This window comes from Typopeltis vanoorti, chromosome 8 (genome assembly GCF_054136105.1).
Source record: "Typopeltis vanoorti isolate ZY-2024b chromosome 8, IOZ_Tvanoo_1.0, whole genome shotgun sequence".
Taxonomy (NCBI): Eukaryota; Metazoa; Arthropoda; class Arachnida; order Uropygi; family Thelyphonidae; genus Typopeltis; species Typopeltis vanoorti.
In genome coordinates, this window is record NC_143556.1 from 29,174,488 (window position 1) to 29,199,163 (window position 24,676).

Genomic DNA, 24,676 nt, shown 5'->3' on the forward strand with positions numbered 1-24,676 from the left:
TTAAGCAGTCGAAACGTCACTGGTTTAGACGATTCAGTGCCACTGAATCGTAATTAAACTTGATAAAAAAAATTAACCTTGAAAAGCATCTGGGGGGTCATAAATATTGTATTTCTTATTACAAATGTATTAAAAAAAAAAACTGACCGAGTACAATAAATGGTCAAAAATCATTTTAGGTATTATGGGCTAAAAATTATTGAGAAGCCATATAAAACAAAGCAGCATGAAATGATATAAGCAGCACACATTTAGGTTGGTTCAACACATATAACAACGTCACTAGAGCTCCAGAGAAGTCCAATATTATGATATGCTTCAATAAATCATTTATTTGCCTCCATAGAATCACGATTACCATATCTAATTCCATGTGCATATATACCTTAATTTAAAAAAGAATATATATATTTTTTATAATTGTTGTACATTAAAATATTAGTTAAAAATATTTGATGATCCTTTTCACATTTATATGTAAAATATAAAAATAACGATCCTTTCTTATAATATTTTATGTAATATAAAATGTATATAAAGATAAAGTAAAATAATTATGTAAGATTTTCACTTGCTCCATACCATGGATGGTGGTGAAATGCCGATGTTGACATCGATTTACATGAATTCATTCACATTTGTGTATACAATATACAATACTATATAATAAAGGGTCTAAAAAACTTCATTTTGGCGTTGTGAAGTTATCATAGCGAAGCCCTATATTTGTATAATATTTAGCTAAAATATTATACAAATATTAATAAATTTATTAAAAATATTAATAAATTATTGCATAAATAACAAAATAATAATAAAAATATTATTTTATTATTTTTTACAAATTAAGTTTTTAATTTGTAAAAGAGGTAACTTTTCTTAAGTGAAGGCAATGAAGATTTGTTGCATGAGTCACACAACAAAAGTATGACCGACTTTTAAATCACGTGTTCCATCCGAATAAGAAATCAAGAATAAAAATATTATTATTTTGTTATTTATGCAACAATTTATTAATAAGTCTATTTGTACAAAAACAAATAAGGTGTATTATTATTTATTTAATTTCTAAATTAAAATGAGAAGTAAAGCAGAAATTTGTTTTCTGTAGTAATTATAATTTTAAATAACATATTATATTTTAATCAAATGCGTTACTTTTATTGTTATCAATGAAGGAAAGCAAATAAGTATCTGAAAGGTAACAACTCCAACTATGAAAATATGACCATTTCAGATAACAACGGGATTCTTCACATTTTTGGGAGTGTTTTTGATTTCTTCATAATTGCTCAGCCAATTCTAATCACAACGAACATTATTCAGCGGTGTTTAAGGTAATTAAGTTTTTAATTTGTAAAAGAGGTAACTTTTCTTAAGTGAAGGCAATGAAGATTTGTTGCATGAGTCACACAACAAAAGTATGACCGACTTTTAAATCACGTGTTCCACCCGAATCAAAGGACTTTCCAGTAAGGCAAACTCGCCGCATATTTTTTTTTTTTTTAAATTAACAAAAGTACTAAATTGTCCAAGAGATTGGCACACCTGACAACATCACAGTCCTTGAATGCATATCTTTAGTGACAAACCGCCCCGGCTGACAACGCATTCTGTTTCCTACGAATGCCGCAACTGGTTGACCCTGATGGTCCCGTTTTTGCAATCCTGTTATAAAGATTGAATCTTTCCTTAGATATTGATCAACGAAAATTAACTGCGGTTGTCATAACAGCACCTTAGTGCAATGCTGGGTTACACCCCTTTTAGAGATTGGCACGGAAGGGAGATTAGAGTAAGCGGAAGTGTAATAACACGCGCGCATAGTCACACACACAGCTTTGGAACCAGATCAGTTTCAACCACCAATCATACGGATGGAATTCGTTACTCATTTGCAAATTTCTTTTCATTAAAAAAAAAAAAAAAAAAAGACATTACGTAATATCTAGGAGCGTCTTCTTAAACTAGATTTCATCAGTTGTTGTGAATCATTTCCTGCTTTTGTTGATGTGGTTTACACGAAGCGTAAAAACTACTTTGCACATCCACACCCTGCTCAAGTTCAGCTATTTTCAACAATGGCTGTCTTTTAGCATACCGTAATACAAAATGGTTTTCTCTGAAGAACAAATTCGGTTTTTGTTTGAAGTATGAATTATTTAGTTGTTTCTGGTTAATTGAACATTTGACAATTCTTTAAAAAAAAAAAAAAAAAAAAACGATCATTATGCACTGTTCTCCACTTTATCACACTATCTCATATACAATTTTTTCTTTAATTTTAAAGAAATGTAGATTTCTTTAATCATCTTCAATGTAAACCATTGAATATGATATCAAGATCACATCGAAGACCGCGCCCTCTGTTTTTTTGATTCAGAATGCATTGCTAATAACAATATTCTTTAAAAGTGAAAGGTTGTGATTCATATATTGTCCAAAAGCCTATTGGAATGTGTATTCGGCACACAAGAGACGAAACTAGCTTACTGTTAGTACCAGATTGACCAATGTATAGTGGCCTGTCTTGGTTCAGATACATGTGTTATTGTACCAAACATGCTGTTAGATCAGGTGTTTGGTCATGGTGTTGCATCACAAACTAGGTGTTAAACCAACTATATATATATATATAAGAAGAAGCAATGTATAATAGTGGAGGAGAATGCAGACAGCTTCATTTCTGATTGAACTTGCGGAACTAATAAAAAAAAAATCGTCTAAATGTTACTATAATTGATTTTAATCAACAACCATTTTATTTCATTTCAGTAGTTCATTGTTAAATTAATAATTTAAAAGGGATAATATACCCAATCGTTATAATCATATTTATCTGTATTAATAGGATATTCTCTGATTAACTTTTTCAAGATACAAGATCTATTTCTATTATGTTTTATCCACAGAAATTAAAATGTTAAGAGAACACACTTAAAACATGGGAGTGTATGGTAGTTTGTGCTGCCCTCAATAGGTCAATTACGTAACTAGATATATATATACAGTACTTGATTATTTCCTACGAAATTTCAACGTGTACATCAACAATTACCCTTATGATTGAACGACTAAAGACCAAAATCACAGATGAATATTCTTGTCAATTTTATTTGAATTTAAACTTGAACAACTACTTATATAATTTTCTGCTAGGTGGCACCACAAGCTAAACTATTTAAATAAACGATACAAATTAGATATTTTTAATGATTCAGATTTAGGTGGTCTGTGAAATGCAATAACGTATATAATTTATATTATTTATTAAAAAAAAAGTAATTTTAGAAACATTATAAGAAAAATGTTTCTAAAATTACTTAAAATTACATAAAATGAAAATTAATTCATGTTAACTAATTATCTTGTTTTGAAATGCGGAAAATTAAGCTGTCTTCCCAGGATATACATATATCACTTTCTGACAGGTGTGTAATGTTGTACGATTGTATTAACAGAAAACCGGAAGCTACTAACTCCTTTATGGGTTAAGGTTAAGATGAATTTTCATGGGAACGGTGGAACCAAGTTTCTCTTTCAGTGCAAAATTCTGTACTTAAATATGACTGTAAATTACCATAATGGATCTATTTCTCGTACGAATTGTCTAGCAAGAGAAATATCATAAACAGTCCACTCCGGAGTCATCCAATGGTAAAGTGCTTTGTGAAACAAAAACCATCGTAAATAATGGTCAATGGTCATGCAAGACACGGTTCAGGAGTTAATTTATGCGCATAATTATCACTTTTAAAGGAAATAAGCCTTTGTTTTTTGACCTTCGGACTGAGCAGGTTTTCTACGGGAATGGAGACTAAATTAGTTTAAAGTAGAAATTAAGTTCTTTATATTGAAGGTTACAGAAAAATATTCATTTATCTTCTTATTTGTTTTATTTATAAAAGAATAAAATATGCCAATTCCAAACCTTAAAAAAAAAAACTGTAATTCAGAAATGCATATTGGAAAACGAACACCAGATGGCGCTTTAGTATAAAATCATCTTGATTGAAACGTACATATATTGATACCCGAAATAAACATCATCACGTAGTCAGAAAGATGTATTTAAATCACAAAAAAAAAGGCATTCTAACAATATCAGGTTTGCTATTTCTCATCATAAACTACATCTCCGCCCCATGAACCCCGAATGTATCACTTAAAGCAATGTGTTATTTTCGTACCAAAGCAAGTTCGATACAATCAACTGTGAATTAAGTCAAGCGCATGAACAGAAATCGTGAGGTCATCGCAAAAGATTTCGCTTGGCTGCTAACCGCGTTCTTGACCACTGGCGCTTATTGAACAGAGATAAGACAGAAAAAAAAAAAAAAAAAATTAAAAAAAATTAAAGGAGGTGACGCGTGCAAAGTACAATATTACTGATTTATAATCTCAGCAGAAACATAATGCCAACTGATAAGTTCAAGAAACATGTTTATGACGTAATGAACGAAGAACATACTCGCCCATTTAATAAATGGGAGCAAGGGGAAATATTGCACCTCATATAATTATACTGTGAAACTGGCGAATGAATATCATTTAGAGATCGCGATTTGTAAGGCGTGCAAACCAGTTCAATGCAAAGAAAAAAATTTCAACTCTATGCACAATACTTCGAACAGGCAAATCTTTATTGTGATTTTTTAATGCGGTTTAAAGAAATTGATCAATTAGAATGTCTTATAGGATCTCCCGTTATTTTGTAAGATAGCAGATTTTTTTGCTCTATTTTTATTTATTTTTTTTAAACAACTCTTTGTTCCTTTGCATAAAAACCTTCACTAACCAACGGTAAACTCTTTATCCAAATCTCACCATGCATGACCAAATATATATATAATAAAATAAAAATAAATAAATAAAAATAAATTACTTCATCAGAAGAAATACGATGTAACACAATTCCATAAACATTCTTTGAATAAATAAAATAACGTTCATATAATAAAACTACTATTTGAATAATACTTCTGATTACACGAATGATGGAAGTATTCATTAGCACTAGCATTTTTTATATTCATAATCATAAATGTATAATAACTTATAACGCTACTGTCAAGATGGGTGAAACAAAAATGCTTTTCATATTCCCCTTTGCCTGTAAAGGAAGTTATTTGGGAAAAGGAGTTTTGTGAGCTTTAAGCTCGCCCTCTGGAGGCAGTTGTATTAGTTATGATCAGCTGGGAGTAGAATAGCCTTCGGTCTTTTGTATTTGTAGTACTCTGTTTCGTTGTAATTCACAGCTTGTACGATCAGCGGGTTTGAATGCGAACTTGACTTGACGAAGAATTCTTCTGCGAGATCGCGAAGAAGGGAGAAGATGTATGGAATGCTGGTTTCTCGATGAATCTGTGAATTTCTGATAAACCATGGGACATCTAGAATCATCCTTAGGCACTTATTTTGGATTCTTCGTAGTTTTGAAATGTTTGATAGTGAAGTGTGACTCCATGCTGGTGAAGCATAGGTGATAATTGGACGTATGATCATCCGGTAAAGTAGTAATTTATTTTGTTTTGTAATTTATTTATTTTGGCCATTGGGTAGAGTTGAGCTATTACTTTTGAAGTGTTGGAGCCAATGAGATTGATGTGCTTGTTAAAAAGGAGTTTCTTATCCAGTGGTACCCCAAGATATTTGGTCTCTAATTGCCATGGGATCTTTTGACCAGAGAGCAAGATGTCTTCTTTAATGTAGACCTTTTTTTCTAGAGAATAACATGGCTGAGTTTTTGAGGGGGGGTTTTACTTGAATCCTCCAGTTGATGAACCATTTTTCCAGTGCGTTGGTACTTCCTTGAAGTCTACTGATTGCCAGGCGAGGGCTGAGAGACCTTGCTAGAATAGCAGTGTCGTCGGAATAAAGGGCCGCAATGGTGTTCTTGAATTTAGCGGAATATCTGATACGTAAATTGAGAATAGTTGGATAGAAGAATAGTGGGGACAGAAGGGAGCCTTGAGGTACACCAGCTAGAATTTTGCGCCTTGATGAAACATTTCCGTTAAGCTTTACTTGCATGTATCTTTCACTAAGGTATGAGTTAATTAGTTTCACTAGCTTAATTGGGATGTTGTTTTCAATAAGTTTGAAGATAAGTCCTTGATTGATGCTAGACCTTATCGAAGGCCTTGGCAACGTCCAAGAACACAGCAGCAGTGTGGAGGTGCCAGTTGAAACTATGGATGATATGTTCTTTTAATCGGCGAATTTGTTGCACTGTGCAGTGAGCCTTGCGAAAACCAAATTGCTCATTTGGGATTATCTTATTTTTGCCCCACTGCTAGTTGTAGCCTTGATAGGATGACTTTTTTCTGTTACTTTACCGAGATTGGAAAGAAGACTGATGGGCCTCTAACTTTTTCAGAGGAATGATGTCAGCAGTTTTCCAAGCTGTGGGAAAGTGCTGGAGTCATACATGTATGTATGTATGTATGTATATATATATATATATATATATATATATACATACATACATACATACATCTAGCCAAATATATATATATATATATGTATATTTGGCTAGATGGATGAAACAAGATTGCTTTTCATATTCCCCCTTATCTGTAGAGGACAATGTAAGGATAGGGTGTTATTGAGCTATGAGCTCTGATCATGGCAGGAGGGTAACAGCAATGGCCGAGCCTCAGTTAGAACTTCATTGGCTACAGCATTGCCATCCATTACCCTCCCTGGGTACTCATTTTAGTCGCCTCGTACGACATGCATGGGCTGCAGTGGAGCTATTCTTATGCCGGCCACCACACGATAATAAATGTATAATTCCAATCCCTCTAACTTATAATCTATCGATCAGATTTTTTTTTTTGCACTATATATATATATATATATATATTTTTTTTTTTAAACAACTCTTTTTTTTCTTTTGCACAAAACCCTTAAGTATCCAACGGTAGACTCATATCCAAATCGCACCATGCACGAGAGAAAAAAAAAAAAAAAAAAAATAAGTTCTTAAAAGAACTGGGCGATGGACTGAGTCCTTGACTGTTTATCCCGTCATCTGAATGAAGAAAATCTGTGTGGATGGGGTGTTATTGAGCTAAAAAGCTCTAGTCATGGCTGGGTAACGGTAACGGCAATAGCCGAGTCTCAGTTAAAACTTCATTTGCTACAGCATTGCCATTTGTTACCCTGGAAGTCCTAAAATAAATAAAAAAAAATAATAAAATAAAATAAACCAATATAAATTTAATATTATAAATATAAATTTAATATTGGTTTATTTAAATCCATAAAGAAAAATTGAAAATTTTTAAAAATTCACAATTATTTTATAAAATTTTCTCATTATTTTAAACTTGATATATTATTTTATATAAATTATATAATTTTATAATAAATACTAATAGTATATGAATAATAAGTTTATTTTGCAACACATCCGGTTGGAATACATGTAATAATTATAACTTGGGAATCACTTTATGGTTGTTTTTATGAGGTTCACGAAAACCTCTTTATTAAAAGTACAAACATAGGATAAATGCAACAACCAAAGATATTTTATTATTCACAATAAGTCTAAGATAATTTGATTTCTTACAAGACTTTATGGGAAGCTGTTACATGATAATTAACCATATGTATTTTTGAGGAGGGATCGCCATAGAATAATGAAAACAGCAAACCTCCGGTGAGAATTCCACGTGTTATGGGAAATTTTGTTTTCCCTCTCTCTGAAATGATCCTAGTATCCGGCATGTTTGTTTGAGCTTTTTCAGTTGTCTATTAAATTAGACAAAATCGTTTTATTTGTCCAATCATAAGAATATTCAGTCGATTACAATAAATTCTTATTAATTCATGTGTACGTCTCTTCAAATTGATGTACAATTCTCCTATACAAGAATAAATAAATACAATTTTTTTTTCGAAACCATCATTATGGCTATTTAATATTATGTAAATAAGGTACGGCGAACTCGATCACTTATCTTCCTATGGTGAAGTTGTACAAGTTTGTATTTTTACAAATAATACGAATGAAACAGAATGAGGGGGGAGGAAGAGAAGATTCGGAGATGCTCTTTAAGACGAGAGAGAGAGAGAGAGAGAGAGAGCTTGGGGTCACTTGAAACATCGACAAACACCTGGAAGAATGCTGAAGGGGTAGTTTTACCGGATATGGAAAAGTCAAACAAAGATGTGCATGTTTTCCTTGAAGTGTGGTCTCGTCTACCAGATGGCAACTCACTGCAGAGAATGAAGCAAATTTCGTTAATTCTTCGTCCTTTTAGAGTGTTCGGACAATAAAGAGACATTTTTGGCTTAGGGGTGGGCTCTTTTTTTTTTTTGTTAATGTATGTATGTTTGGCGCATCTTTATAGTGGCTTTCCAAGAAGCTGGTTGGACAATCATGTTTGGTGACCTTGGCACATATCCCGTATACGGTGGGGTCAAATCGTTGTCTATGCGAGGGTGTTCTGGTACAAGCTGGCGTCCTTGGAAGTAGTTGCTGAATACAAGAAAATGCATGGAAAACGCCTCCTGTGGATATGTTCAGGACAAGAGTTACGATAAAATGTTAAATACTAAGTTTTTATTATTGCATAGAAAATACCAAAAAGGGAAAGCTAATGCAAGTTTTCCTTTAGGTCATTAAGATAACATTCTGATAAAAAAAAGTCTTTACCTTTGATGGAAATTATACATACTTAATGAAAGACACTATGCATTATTTTTCTTGATATAAAATACAATTTAAGGAATGATATTTGGTCTTCCTTGCTATAGGAAAGCGAAACTTTGGTGTAGGAATTATTGATTACTAATGAGAAGTTTGTATTTTTTTAGTGATAAAAAGTAAAATTAAAAATATAATTTAATTAAAAAAATAAAATAAAAATAAAAATTAAAGTTATTAAATATATAATTTTGTAACTATACGCATAATACAATAAAAATCGCCCCAAACTATTAATAATTTGTTATTAAAATGTTTTCAAGTATTCCAACACCGTTTAGAATTTAGCATAAAAATTAGCTCTGGAAATTATTAGAATTAATTTTTTCGTACTTTAATGCCAATGAGTCTTAAATATATATTAGATTTTATTATTATATAACTATAAAATAAATTAATTTTAATATAAGAAATAATAAAAATATCATATTGAGTATTAATTTGGAAAACTTAAAAAATTTTTAAATATTTCTAAAAATTACTCTAACACCTTTTATAAGAAAGCATAAAATAAATCTAAGGTTAACTTTTTCCATTAGGAAAGGTGATGGGAGGTACGAAGTTCAAAAAACCCTTGGAGGGTAATGGATGGCAATGCTGTAGCCAATGAAGTTCTAACTGAGGCTCGGCTATTGCTGTTACCCTCCTGCCATGATCAGAGCTTTAATTGCTCAATAACACCTTATCCCTACACTGTCCTCTACAGATAACGGGAAGATGAAAAGCATTAAAAAGCATTATAACCCTTGGAGCGTAATGGATGACAACTCCTGCCATGATCAGAGCTTTGACTTAAATCGACCGCATCTCACGGTCGATTTTAAATTAAATTGGAGGGTAATTATAATTACATTGCCCTCCAATTAATAACCATTGGAGGGATGGCATTGCTGTAGGCAATGAAATTCTAACTGAGGCTCGTATTGCTGTTACTCTGCTGCTATGATCAGAGCTTTAATTGCTCAATAACACCTTATCCCTACACTGTCCTCTACAGATAACGGGGAAGATGAAAAGCATTCTTGCTTCGCCCCTTTAAGCCAGTCCTTATAAGGACTCTAAGAAATAAATTATTCATTTCGATCGATGTAACTTATTACTCATTTCGATGTAACTTACTCATTTAAAACGGGTTACTGATACTGATTTATTTATTCAATATACTGTATATTCATTTATTATATTCGTTTTCTTCAATTATTTATTTTTATTTAAATTTCTTCAATTATTTATGTAAATATGTATATTTATTTATTTAAATATGTATACTATATTACCTTTTTTTCCCCAAAACGGCATTAGTAATTCTTTCATGTATAAATAAATCGTTAAGTTAAAGCAAATTGCCAATTCCAAAGTTCATTATGTTTACATTTAAAGTAAATCTATAAATCGGTCTAAATATTTAAAGTAAAGTATTGACGTTCGTTTTAAATTCCGCTTTCAAATAAAATAAATCTTAAATTATATTTATTTATATCTAGAAATCATAATTTAATATTAATAACAATATAATATAGTTTTTAATTTAAAAGTGGTTTCTCATTTTATAAAAAAGTAAATCTTAGATTGATGTTATTTTGTTATATTTATTTCCTATCATATTAAATCTGAATATAAATTAGTATTATTTAACTTATATTATAATAGGAATAAAATCATAGGGTCAATTCTAGTTGCTGAATAGAGGAAAATTGTTTTCCTGGAGCCATTTTTTCCCTCAGCCTCTCTCAGAATGTTCTAAGGCTAGTTTATCTTTGACGCATGCAAATCGGATCCTTTTCTTCTATAAATTCGAGTGATGGATTCAGAGATGGTCGCAGTTGTCTGCCTAATTCCGTTGCCTAGAAGGTCTGCAAATTGTTAGTAGCCATGGACTCAATTACCAATTACTCAAAAATGAAATAACATAACTATAGAATTAAAAAAAAAAAAAACTACAGCAACTGGTTGAATAACAAAAACTTGGCTGATTTTATAAAACTAGTTATAGCAATATTACGCTCAATTATAAACAGCATATGGAAAATGAATTGCCATATGCTATTTATTATTTACACATTGTTTGTTAATGAACTTTGTTATTTACGTATTGTTTGTTAATGAACTGTCGTAACGAAAAATATATTTTCGTAAGATACGCCATGATGCAAATTGAAATCTATTCTTCATACGCACGGAATGAACTCCAGCAATAATGTTAAGCGTATAACAGAAGCAAACGCATTAAACCAAATGCCACCGTGAAGTTAGCTTAATAAGAAATGAAAACAACATAAAGATAATAATAGTTCATCTAAAACAAAAAAACTAAAAGTAAAATATAAACTATTAGAGCAATTAAACAGCGTTTTTAATCTGATATGACTGGTAACTAAAGAAATCAGAGCAGAAGAACACAGAAGTATTGCTTACGAGATGCTAAGAAAGATATGAAAATCAAAAGATAATGAACGCGTTTAAAACTGTACTGTTATAAGGATCATAAATATGGATGTCACAGAAAAGAATAAATCAAATGCAATAAAAATATACATACAAGCAAAAAAGTTCTTAAAAGAACGGGGCGATGGACTGAGTCCTTCACTCTTTATCCCATCTGAATGAAGAAAATCTATGTGGATGGGGTGTTATTGAGCTAAAAGCTCTAGTCATGGCTGGGTAATGGCAATAGCCGAGCCTCAGTTAAAACTTCATTGGCTACAGCATTGCCATTCGTTACCCTGATTAGTAAGTAAAGGGTAAAATCTCAAAAAATCGGACGATCTCTAGGCTACTCCATAGTGAGCGAAAGACCGTCCATATCTCAGCGTTGGTTCCACTCAGTGACGGGCTCCCCGACCACTGAGCTGAACCGCTCAAATTCCGAGGAAAATAATTTTCACCGACAAAGCCCCTCAGCGGGCCGTGCCGGAGAACACTTTCCCCGGAGACTCAAAGTGCTCCCTTAAGGCAAAAACCTTAAGAGAGCGAACTCAAAAATTCATCGCCCAGGATAACAGCAACAGCCGAACCTCAGTTTACTTCCTTGGTTCAGCATTGCCATTCGTTACCCTCTCCCGCAATCACAAAAAAAAAAAAAAAAAAAAAAAAAAAAAAAAAAAAAAAAAACATATAGACATAATATATAAACAAAAAAATTAAAAAAAAAATTAAGGTGTGGGAATTTTTTTAAAATCAGATTAACATTAAATAATTGATCCCCAGAGTTTATATTATCTTTCTCATGATCGTTTTATGAAACATGAAATTAATTATCTCTATAAATTTTTTGAGAAGAATGTTAAATAGAATCATCTACCTATTTTATTTATTTTTGCAACTGGTGGAGTATTATTCTTTATATAAAAGAGGGCTCTTCTTTAAATTTCAAATATATTGAAATGCATAAATGTTAGGAACAGCATTTTATGAGAGAATATTTGTGATTATCTAATTTGAATGTGTTTATTATTATAATTTCTTTAGCGATAATATTTATGAAAGAAATCAAACGCAACAATTCTACATTTGTTAACTTACAATAAGTTCGTCTGTTCCTGTTATTTCGCTCTCCTAAATCAACTCTTGCAGAGAATCATGACCAGAAGAAAGCACAATTTTAAAATGAATGCTTACTATTAACTTGTCAAGACAGCTTTTCCGCTACTGACTTTTCTAGTACCCCCCCCCCCCCCCATTCAGATTGTTACCGCAGGCATAAACTGTCAGGTTTCCTATAGTTTACCTTTATATTCGCATTAGTTTTGTCTGCATTCTCGTATTTATTAGAGTATGTCTAGAGCTACGCTAGACGTACTCTAATATAGTGCTAGTTAACAAACGGAAAGTGGGATATTGCTTGTTTACCTTTTGATGAAAAACAGCACAAACTGCAATCCAAAGAGAATATTAATACATTGCGGTATAAACAGTTGATGGGACCATACGTAATCACCCTAGATGCTTGGATATATATGCAGCGAAATATAATAATGTGGATTCAATTAAGTCGTTTCTTAAAACTTATATAAACAAATATTTTAAAGATAAAACTATCGAAAAAATATTATATCTTTTTAGATTTATTAAAATAATTAGAGTGACATTAAAACACCTTTTAGAAATTTAGAATTTTATTCTTCATATAATTTTAAGAGAGTTTTCGCGAAAAAAGAAGATTTGTGAATTGACCGTGAGATGCGGTGATTGATTCATTAATGCCCTTGGGGGTGATGGATAGCAACGCAAAGCTGTACCAATGAAGTTTAACTGAGGTTCGGCTGTTGCTCTTACCCCCTTGGGCGATGAGTTTTTGAGTTCGCTCTCTTAAGGTTTTTGCCTTAAGGGAGCACTTTGAGTCTCCGGGGAAAGTGTTCTCCGGCACGGCCCGCTGAGGGGCTTTGTCGGTGAATTATTTTCCTCGGAATTTGAGCGGTTCTGCTCAGTGGTCGGGGAGCCCGTCACTGAGTGGAACCAACGCTGAGATTAGGACGGTCTTTCGCCCACTATGGAGTGGCCTAGAGATCGTCCGTATTTTTGAGATTTCACCTTTACTTACATAGTCGGTGATTGATTCATTAATGCCCTTGGGGGTGATGGATAGCAACGCAAAGCTGTACCAATGAAGTTTAACTGAGGTTCGGCTGTTGCTCTTGCCCACTTGGGCGATGAGTTTTTGAGTTCGCTCTCTTAAGGTTTTTGCCTTAAGGGAGCACTTTGAGTCTCCGGGGAGGGTGTTCTCCGGCACGGCCCGCTGAGGGGCTTTGTCGGTGAATTATTTTCCTCGGAATTTGAGCGGTTCTGCTCAGTGGTCGGGGAGCCCGTCACTGAGTGGAACCAACGCTGAGATTAGGACGGTCTTTCGCCCACTATGGAGTGGCCTAGAGATCGTCCGTATTTTTGAGATTTCACCTTTACTTACATAGTCGGTGATTGATTTTAGATTTTATATGAGATGCCCATATAGGGTAACGTATGGCAATGCTGAACCAATGAAGTTTAACTGAGGTTCGGCTGTTGCTGTTATCCTGGGTTAATGAGTTCGCTCTCTTAGGGTTTGCCCTAAGGGAGCACCTTGAGTCTCCGGGGAAAGTGTTCTCCGGCACGGCCCGCTGAGGGGTACTTGCCGGTGAATTAAATTATTTTCCTCGGAATATGAGCGGTTCTGCTCGGTAATCGAGTTTCACTGAGTAGAACCAACGCTGAGATTTGGACGGTCTTTCGCCCACGAATGAGTGGCCTAGAGATCGTCCGATATTTTTGAGATATCACCTTTACTTACACATACGGTGATTGATTTTATATGAGATGCCCATATAGGGTAACGTATGGCAATGCTGAACCAATGAAGTTTAACTGAGGTTCGGCTGTTGCTGTTATCCTGGGTTAATGAGTTCGCTCTCTTAGGTTTTGCCCTAAGGGAGCAATTGAGTTACCGGGGAAAGTGTTCTCCAGCACGGCCCGCTGAGGGGTACTTGCCGGTGAACGGTGAATTATTTTCTTCGGAATGAGCGGTTCTGCTCGGTACTCGAGTTTCACTGAGTAGAACCAACGCGGAGATTTGGACGGTCTTTCGCCCACGAATGAGTGGCCTAGAGATCGTCCGATATTTTTGAGATATCACCTTTACTTACACATACGGTGATTGATTTTATACCCTTGGAGGTAATGAATGGCAATGCAATGCTGTACCAATGAAGTTTAACTGAGGTTCGGCTGTTGCTGTTACCCCCTTGGGTGATGAGTTTTTGAGTTCGCTCTCTTAAGGTTTTTGCCTTAAGGGAGCACTTTGAGTCTCCGGGGAAGGTGAGAAGTTCTACGGCACGGCCCGCTGAGGGACTTTGTCGGTGAATTATTTTCTTCGGAATTTGAGCGGTTCTGCTCAGTGGTCGGGGAGCCCGTCACTGAGTGGAACCAACGCTGAGATAAGGACGGTCTTTCGCCCACTATGGAGTGGCCTAGAGATCGTCCGTATTTTTGAGATTTCACCTTTACTTACATAGTCGGTGATTGATTCATTCCCTTGGAGGGTCATGGATGGCAATGCTGTACAAATGAAGTTTAACTGAGGTTCGGCTGTTGCTGTTACCCCTTTGGGCGATGAGATTCGAGAGTTTTTGAGTTCGCTCTCTTAAGGTTTTTGCCTTAAGGGAGCACTTTGAGTCTCCGGGGAAGGTGTTCTCCGGCACGGTCCGCTGAGGGGTTTTGTCGGTGAATTATTTTCTTCGGAATTTGAGTGGTTCTGCTCGGTGGTCGGGGAGCCCGTCACTGAGTGGAACCAACGCTGAGATATGGACGGTCTTTCGCCCACTATGGAGTGGCCTAGAGATCGTCCGATTTTTTGAGATTTCACCTTTACTGAAATAGTCGGTGATTAATGATAATGATTAATACCCTTGGAGGGTAACGAATGGCAATGCTGTAGCCAATGAAGTTTTAACTGAGGCTCGGCTATTGCCGTTACCTAGCCATGACTAGAGCTTTTAGCTCAATAACACCCCATCCACACAGATTTTCTTCATTCAGATGACGGGATAAAGAGTGAAGGACTCAGTCCATCTCCCAGTTCTTTTAAGAACTATTGAAAATTATAACTGATGTATTTAATTAATTAATCAATCCTTTCTATTTGTGAAAAATACAATTTCTAAGATCATTTAAAATCTATAGTTAGATTTTATTTTTTCTGAATATTAAATCATTTCTATATAGGTAGGACTAGCCAAAATTTTTAATTTATTTATTATTTAAATAAAAAATATTCGTATGCACGTCTTTTTTTGTTTTTCTATATTCTTTTCTTTCATTTTTCAGACTCGACAAGCTGAGGAAGGTGCTGATCCATGGCTCAAAGGCGTGTTATAATGATGCATCCCTAAAAGGTATTTAAATGAATTTCCATTTCTTAGTTCTTTTAATCCATCACATCCTGTCGTAGCATATTCAGTATCAAAGTAGAATCAGATTTTCTTTCTCCTAAAAGAACGTCGCTCTACTGTATGGTATTTAGTGTTGATTATTCATGAAAAAAAAAAAAAAAACTGCTTGCAACATTACTAGGCCTTACAGAAGTAGAGTCATCCATTGTAAGCTTTCTGGAAAAGTTCTAAGGTCATACGCAAAAAATAGATCAATTAACCTTTGACCGCCGTCAAGTTTATTAATCATGTTATCGTTTCCTATTTTCGTATCGCAAGGTCAAAGGATGTTTTTTTTTTATATATATATACTCAAATGAGGTAGCTAACATCGTTTTTGTTTTCGGATAGCAGACAGGCTCTGGTCATATAAAGACAGAGGCACAAGTTTCAGGTTTGTGACAGATCAGATGACATCACCAACACTGCTGAGTGCTTGTCTTGTTGATGACAGTCGCTACAATGTTATTCTCTGTGGGATAGCCATGACAGAAGCTTTATTGTGGTCTCTAATTAAAGCAAATGAATCAAGGAAAAAAAAATTATGGAGATGAAAGAATCCAGGATGACTTTGCAAATGGGACCCAGTGTGAGGAGAAAAAATGAAAACAAACATTAATAGCGCATTCTACGCATGCAGACAGGGATGAGTGATGGAAGATGCAGGAGTTCAGATAGTTCTCTGTCCTTCCAAGTCCTCTTAGGAATTCCCATTACTTTTTTTTTTTTTTAAATTTTATGTGTGATGTAAAATGACATTACACATATTGTATGTGCAAAACTTTAGAAACTTCAAAAGTATGCAAAAAATTTCTTGGTCAAAAATTCGCTAAGTTTTAAAAGCAGAAGGTTAGCTAGCACTTAATAGGTGTATTTATTGAAAGAGATAAATTATAAAATTGTAGTAAAATTATAGAGAAATAGTGAATTATTAAGATGTAACATTATTATTACAGCTATATTATTATAAAAGTTTCTAATATTTTGGCTAATTAGTATACTTAAAAATTAAAACGATACTCAACCGATTTTTCTTTACAGAAGAGCCATGAAGCCTTTGTTGTTTCTCCTTCTACTCATGGCAACCGTAAGTTGAAATTTACTTCTGTTCTAAAATACACATATTCATACTGCTGCATACATACTAATAAGCATATAATTGTTCTGCTATTTTTGGGAGGTATGCTTTCTTGTTTAGATAAGTGTTTTCTTAAATTTAAAGAACAACAACAGCTATATATCAGTAATACTGTATATCTTTATTAAAAGCAACAAAAAAGATGAAATATTCCACTATTAAACAAACAAAGTTTAGGAAAGTTAATATATATATAGACAGGTTTGAGCATTATTTTAAATTATAATTTTTTTTTGTATTCTTTTGCGAATTTGCATTTATAGTCATTTATTCGGAGGTTGATGAAAGCATTAACCTAATTTGACATAGTAATTCAATGAATAAAAACGTGAATTTTAAATTTTGTTTAGGATGGTTAGGTAGTTTTCCATTGCTGCCAAGCAAATAAGGTTTGAGGTCAGTTTAATATGTTATATAATACAACATATTAAATTGGGTATGAAGTTTTGTGTTTCCTTTTACCTTTAATTACAGAAAATTATTACATTTATAACGCTACTTGCATGAGAACAAATACTACTACTGCTATCAGCATTCGCTAACCAGGTTGAGGGGTAGTATATTAATCTTATATGATCAAGAATGCCGAGTAAAATAAAGAAAGAAAAAATAAATTTTGAACAAAATTATATATTTTATATAGAATAATAAAGGAAATTATATTTTAATTAAATATTTTAAAAACTTCTATAAATTATTTATTTGTACCTATTTTAAATAAAAATATAAAAATAAACCTTTTATATATAATTTAATAATAAATATATATAGTTTTCCTATCACTGTAAGCCAATGAAGTTCTAACTGAGGCTCGGCTATTGCTGTTACCCCCCTACCATGATCAGAGCTTTAATAGCTCAATAACACCTTATCCCTACACTGTCTTCTACAGATAACGGGGAAGATGAAAAGCATTCTTGCCTCGCCCCTTTAAGCCAGTCCTTATAAGGACATTATACTGTTATATATCGAGTAACTTGGGAGGGGCCTTGTCAGTGGTTGCTTTTTCGTGTAGCGGTTCTGCTCAGATGGGGGTGGGGGGCGTCACTGAGTGGAACCAACGCTGAGTTGGACTATCTTTCAGCCACTCGTAGAGAGGGGTTCGTCTTAATTTTTAGAAAGGGCTTTTACGTGAAAATCGCCCATGCATGTCGTACGAGGCGACTAAATTGGGTACCCAGGGATGGCAATGTTGTAGCCAATGAAGTTCTAACTGAGGCTCGGCTATTGTTGTTACCCTCCTACCATGATCAGAGCTCATAGCTCAATAACACCACATCCTTACATTGTCCTCTACAGATAACGGGGAATATGAAAAGCATTCTTGCCAATATATATATATATATATATGACCTAATTTGACATGGTAGTCTTGTTCTCAGTGATGATGTTTACAGTTGTTTCGGCCTTCAAAATAGCCAATCAATCAATCATCCAGAAACCCTGCATTAAGAGATTTTTTTTCCTAAGCAACTTCAGGCTCCAATAAGCAAAACGGTAGTCAGTCTCGCATATGTCGATGAAATTCATTTCCTACTTATAAAGACATATATTAACATCATTTTGCTTCTATCAAGATTTGTATAAGTTTAGGGAAAAGGATAGAGATCTGATACAGAGAGTATCCCATGAATTTGGGAGTGGTTAGTGTTTCTAGGGTGGGGTAGAAGTGATTAAGTTTTTATTAACCCAAGATGTTCAGTTTTGTGGTTGCTACCAAGAATATCAGAAATATCCGAACGTTTCAAATATGCTTCGGAAAGATTAATCGGCATTCGAATCAAGGTATTTCAACACCAGAAAGCATCCTCCATACCGATTGAGTGAAGAATCTTTCTATAGCTTCAGGTCGTGTAGGTGGTCAAGGATTTTTGCACAAAACAAACTGGTTAACTATTGTTTTTAAACAACACGAAATGCTGCATGACATAAACAACACTGGCTTGCCGTGTGGACAAGAAATGGAAGCAACTGTTCCATAACTCAGTCCATCTGGAATAAGCAAAGTCCCTCTTCAATACTCCACTCCATCTCCCTTTCTCCATCGAGACAAGTTCAATATTCGACAACCCACTCTATCCGTCTGAAATGGATGCAGATAGAAAGTTAGTCGTATGTAGGTTTAATAAGGTGGAGAACCCGAAATTTGAGTGCTCGAGGCTGCCCTTCTAGTATGGTGGGTGTCATTTGTTTCGCCTACTTGGGTTCAAGGAGACGTGGAAGACTCGCACGAGCACGTCGTTCGGCTTGATGATTTTTCCGTGCGCTAACAGCAGGGGGGGGTGAATGAACTTTCGCTTTTACACCAGTTTCGGTGTTAGAAATAACTGTGAGCCCATCGATGGTTTGGAGGAATTGGACGAAAGCTTCTTCTTGAAGATAACGAAGTCAAAACAAGAACCTAGATTTCTTTTAACACAGCGCTTTTGTTTTTTTTTAAAGCATTGGTTAACAAACAACTCACTAGGCGGCGCTTTTCGTCACATGACCGTTTCCTGTTATGCAAACTGTCAATAGATTAATCATGTACATATGGTTTGGAGGAATTGGACGAAAGCTTCTTCTTGAAGATAACGAAGTCAAAACAAGAACCTAGATTTCTTTTAACACAGCGCTTTTGTTTTTTTTTAAAGCATTAGTTAACAAACAACTCACTAAGCGGCACTTTTCGTCACATGACCATTTCCTGTTATGCAAACTGTCAATAGATTAATCATGTACATATGTAGATTTTTAGAATTGTAATGCATTTCCTACTTCTTCTGTCTGTTTTTCCATTCTCGATATCTTTCTAGTTTTCCTTGACCTATCTCCTGTTACTTTTGGCCATGGTGTCCACCCACTTATGAGAAATGATTTTATTTATCTCCTAATAAATCGTTTAGTCTTGTATGGAGTAAATATTTGCCAGGTGGCGCCACATGCTGTATGTATATTGTTTGGGGAGATGTGTTGTTACAGGCGTAAATAAATATTATTATTAGCGCTTGAAGTAATCAGTGGAATAAATGATTACTATCATTACTATTATTTTTTAAAAAGAAATTAAGAAAATAAATATGCAATAATGACAAAATGTGAAAAAATTAATTCGTATTATTATGGAATTCTAATGTAATTTTCTTTCGTTGTATATAGCTGTCCATCGTGAGGGGACAGGAAGGCCAAAGGGATGACAGCCATGTGGAGAATGTTGTGAGACAGGCGGTCGCAGATGAATTTAGTAGTGAAATTCTAACAAATCGGACCAAAGGTCAGTCCATATAACCAGAGTAAAATATTGACATATTGTTCTATTTCATTTTGGAGAACAGTTTGTTGTCTTCAACCGTTATAGCTATTATTTAGGATTTTTTTTATCTCTTTTTAATTTAATTTAATTAAATCGAAGAAATATAAACCTTATATTTCTGTCATAAACCTTATATTCCTGTCATGAAAAACAAAAAAAGATTGCGCTAACAGCACACTGCAGATGAACAGTAAACAGGCGTACTTGTTCTCCTATTACACTTCCTAGTGAGCGGTCAGCCACACACCAAAAACATTTAGCACCAAATGAAGATGGGAAAAGGCCAAACACTGAAATTGCTGTGTTCGGTAGCAAATGCGATCGAGTCAGTTGCCAGTGAAACACTTCAACTGGAACTGATTGCTACAATAACACCCAGGTGCTTTCATCAAGTTGTATGTCCTGATCTCCGAGAATTCGCCCTTCATCCTTTGCATGAATTTCTCATTTAAAATGTTATAGCAAGTTTTTTTTTTTTTTTTCCTCGTCATCTCTAATGGTCGTGTTTAAGTGATGTTTCTTTCTTTCTTTCCATAGCCTTTCTTGGTTGTGCCTCTGGAGAGATGGTAGTCAAGATTAACTTCTCCGAGCCATTCCGTGGAGTTACTTATACGGATTACGACCGGACCAGTCCTTGTCGCTTCTATGGGGACGGCAGTAAATATTACGAACTTCGTATCCCCCTCAAAGGGTGTGGTACTCGACAGGTGAGTTGTGTTCGCCCACGTCCAGACGTGAACTGTGTGATGCGTCGATATATTAAGGAGTTAGAAATTTTAATTCGGGGGGGGGGGTGTTTTTAAACAGAGAGAGAGAGAGAGAATTATACGTGGAACGTAACTTATGTTCATATAAGTACAGGGGAGTGTTTGTTATGGGTTGATTGTCTTTAATACTGGCTTTTGATGAATTCTTAGGTGGGTGTCTCATAAAGAATGATTCCGTACCCCTATATCGATAATACTATCGCTTGTCTGAAGACTGAAATCGTACTCAGGCAATATTTTGATTCTTTAAAAGTAATGGGCATGAACAAATAATCTAAACGAGCTGTTATAACTCGAGTTAGTTCGTAAATAAAAATAGGACAAAAGAATTATGTGCATCTACCATTTATATATCAAGGTATTATGGACATCCTACCAGCTTCCCGACTGATTTGTTAGATGGCGCCACGTATGCATAAATAATTTACTGTATAATTAAGATGACCAGTTTTCAAAATTTTAATTATAATAAGTAACTGACCTTGCCAGAAAAACACATTCTTGTCTAACGAACGTGATGTCACTTTTTTACATACAATATTAGCAGGATGTCGGTTGAAATTTACAAATGTTTCAAGGATTATCACAATAATGTCGTATTCTGTGGTGGGAAGAATCTGAACTTGGAATAGTCTCTTATAAAGACGTCTCAAGAAATTATAGCTGAAAAAAAAAAAGAATCTTGTTTGGAGGACTGCATCTATTCGCCCTCATAATCTCAGGCCGAAATTGTTTGTGTCCAGACAAACCAGTTTCTGAGTAGTTTGTGTGTTTTGTGGGATGAAGACTCCAGTTTATAAAAGGAAAAGAAAACTTTCTCCTCCGTACGAGACCGGTCAACTCAGTTTTATTTCAAAAACCTTTGTAACGATTCTTGATGTCCTAGACAGAATTCAAATAAGTTCATTCCAACTAAAGGCATAACGGATACCGAGAGGGGGCGATTACTGCCTCCATTTATCGTTTTTCTTATCCCTAAATAATTACTAGAAAGAGTATTCCTGTTCTAAATGCAAATGTGAAGAATTCCATTCTTCAGAAGTGGATATTTTAATTTTTTTTTTTTTTCATACCCCGAGCTACTTTTTTGACCTACTTCAGATGTTATTTGTCATTTAATAAATCACATCTGAAGCAGGGGCGAATGCTGGTCTTGAAATTCACGCTTGCTCTTGTTATGATTCAGGGAGTGAAAGGTGTGATTGATTGAAGTCTGTTTAGCGGAATAATGAATTACTGACCATTTAAAACTATATATTTAGAAATGTATGTACATTTAATCATACAAATACAACATTTATTTTATAAATGATATTCTGTCTTTTTCAATTTTGCTACTTGAATACAAATTCTACCCTACAGTTCTTCTTTATGAACTGGCCAATAACATCGTCATAAAAAGTTGGTTGTAACTTAATTTTCCCAAGCAACACGCACACTTGTAAAGGCTGGCTGAAGCTCACTGGCTAGAGCTACGTTGACTGCGTATGGCCTGTGTTTAAGCAACAGAGTGAGACGACGTGAAATAACTATGCGCGCACATGAAATCCCAGTGCTGCTGCGAGGACCTGGAAGCTCCTACAACCGAACAAGCCAGGTTAGCTTTGACTGGACGAGCAAGCATCGGCCTTCGATACACAACGCAAAGCTCAGTTATTGCCGCGCAAGCTTAAAACGTCTTCTGTCTACAAAAAATAAAAGCCTAAATGGAATGCTTATAAATGCATGCATTTATTAACAAATAAATATTGCATCTTTCTCAATTAATGAGCTTGCGCAGCAAGCATGGAGAATTCGCCCCTGATCTGAAGTAGCTAAAAGTGAAAAACTTAATTTTTAAGTTTGGTATCGAGTCGAATCCCAAATAAGCATAGACATAATTTGAAAACACCATAAGAAGGCGTTTCTTAACTGCATTCTTGTATAGTGACATCATGCATTATAATAACAACTGCATCTACAGCCGTTTTTGGCTTTTGTGCTGCAGACAGGTTGGTCACACTTTAATAACATACTGACAGTTGATAACATGGAGCCACCGTAGCTCAGTCAGTTTAGACCAGGGCTATCCAACCTTAGGTAATCCGAGGGCCGCATTAGGGAAAAAAAAAAAATTATCCGAAGTTCGCACCACAATCGTGTCTAGTAATCTGGTGAGCAGCAGCGACACAACCTGGAAAGCTGTACAAACGAACAACACTAATTGCGCATTAATCATGCGTCCACGTTCCCCGTGAGTGACCGGAGCATGCGCGATGGAACAAAGCAGTGTAAGAACGCTTCTTTGACACATCTAATATTTGAAAAGCACGTCGGTTTATAGTGATGTAAGAACACCAAAATAAAATTACCAACATGGAGATTATCGATTAGTGATAGAATTAAAATATCTAAGACGCATTCGATTCGAATTGTTATTTTATTTTTTCGCTCGTGAAAATCAAAACCCAAAGAGGAGAAGGAGGGCTCATGCGGCCCATGGGTAGTGCTTTGGATAGCCTTGGTTTAGACGAAGCCCTTTGGTTGGAAAGACCTGGGATCGATTCCCTTTCGTGACTTGAGGAACCTTTATCTGGTCTCTTTTGACTAAAGGTGGAAACCATCTTGCTCATCATCATCTCCCTAGTATGGCAGCATAGAGCTACGCCCCCCTTCCCCCCTCCACCACTCGTGTGACTGAGGGAATTGGATAGGATAGTCGATAACATGAAGACATTAGAAGTATGCAGTTTGTACCATTTCGCTTAATTTTTTTTTATTAAAACAATCCAATGAGCTGATACGAGTTCACAAAATTTCATAGTAATTCCAAATACCAAATTTTTCATCAAAATCAATCAAGCAGAGTTGTATGTTGTACACACACACACACACACACACACACACACACACACACACACACACACACACACACACACACACACACACACACACACACACACACACACACACACACACACACACACACACACACACACACACACACACACACACACACACACACACACACACACACCAAGAGAGAGAGAGAGATCACTTCACTGTCAATTTTTTACCAAATTTTTGTTTCTTATCGTAAATAATATTAAAGTGAGTGAATGCAGATGGATTTTTTTATCCTTTTTCTCTAGGTTTACAAATAACTTGAAGCCTTTTTTCAGACTCCCTCTTACAATGGCAGAAGTGATATGTTTTTAGAATTATAGTTTTAGTGTTCATTATTTTCTTATAGCTTCAACGAAGAAAAATGCATCAGAAAATTCGTGGGTTTCTTTTCTACTTGCAGTAAACATTCTTGAATTTTTTTTTAAACGTTGAAAACACGAAAATACACGACTCTACATTCTTTTATGCACCGTCTCTTATAGCATTATCCCATTGGACGATGTTGAAGTTTATAGTAACGTAAAATTCTGAATTGAAACTCGGAAAGACATCCAAATGGAATGCTACGAAAATGAGACCCAAAGACAAACGAGAAATATTATTATTGAGCTGTTTTAAAGTTTTAAAAGGAGATAGAATTCATTGGAACGATGTTTTCTTGACGGTAAAGCATGATATGGCAGAAGGGTCGTAAAACGTGGATCTCAAACTTTTAAGGGCCTGTGTGAAAATTTATTGCGGGTGTCGATATACATTTTTTTGTTGCTTCATTTATGCGTTCCACAACTTCGTATTCACTAAGAAAACAAATAAGAGTTACGTATGAAAAATAATCAAACTTTTTTTTAAAAAAATTCTATTTTGTAGATTAGACAGCTGTTATGGTTTTCTGAATTTAGATGTTTCTTTAATTTTAAAGTTTTAATTTTTTTTAACATTTTTTTATGATCCATTTCCCATTATCTCGACCAACAG

The 24,676-nt window shown here is 34.7% G+C and overlaps 1 protein-coding gene across 2 annotated transcripts in view; it reads left to right on the top strand.

Moving 5' to 3' along the window:
* The window catches only part of LOC150103889 (uncharacterized), an 86,542-nt gene that overhangs the window by 51,321 nt on the left and 10,545 nt on the right, over positions 1-24,676 (top strand). For both annotated transcript variants that reach the window (XM_090396588.1, XM_090396587.1), the window contains exons 2-5: positions 15,515-15,582; positions 16,660-16,705; positions 19,895-20,009; positions 20,586-20,755. In XM_090396588.1, coding sequence (XP_090252714.1) covers positions 16,667-16,705; positions 19,895-20,009; positions 20,586-20,755 — 324 coding nt within the window. In that variant the 5' untranslated portion in view covers positions 15,515-15,582; positions 16,660-16,666. The remainder of the gene's footprint in view (positions 1-15,514; positions 15,583-16,659; positions 16,706-19,894; positions 20,010-20,585; positions 20,756-24,676) is intronic.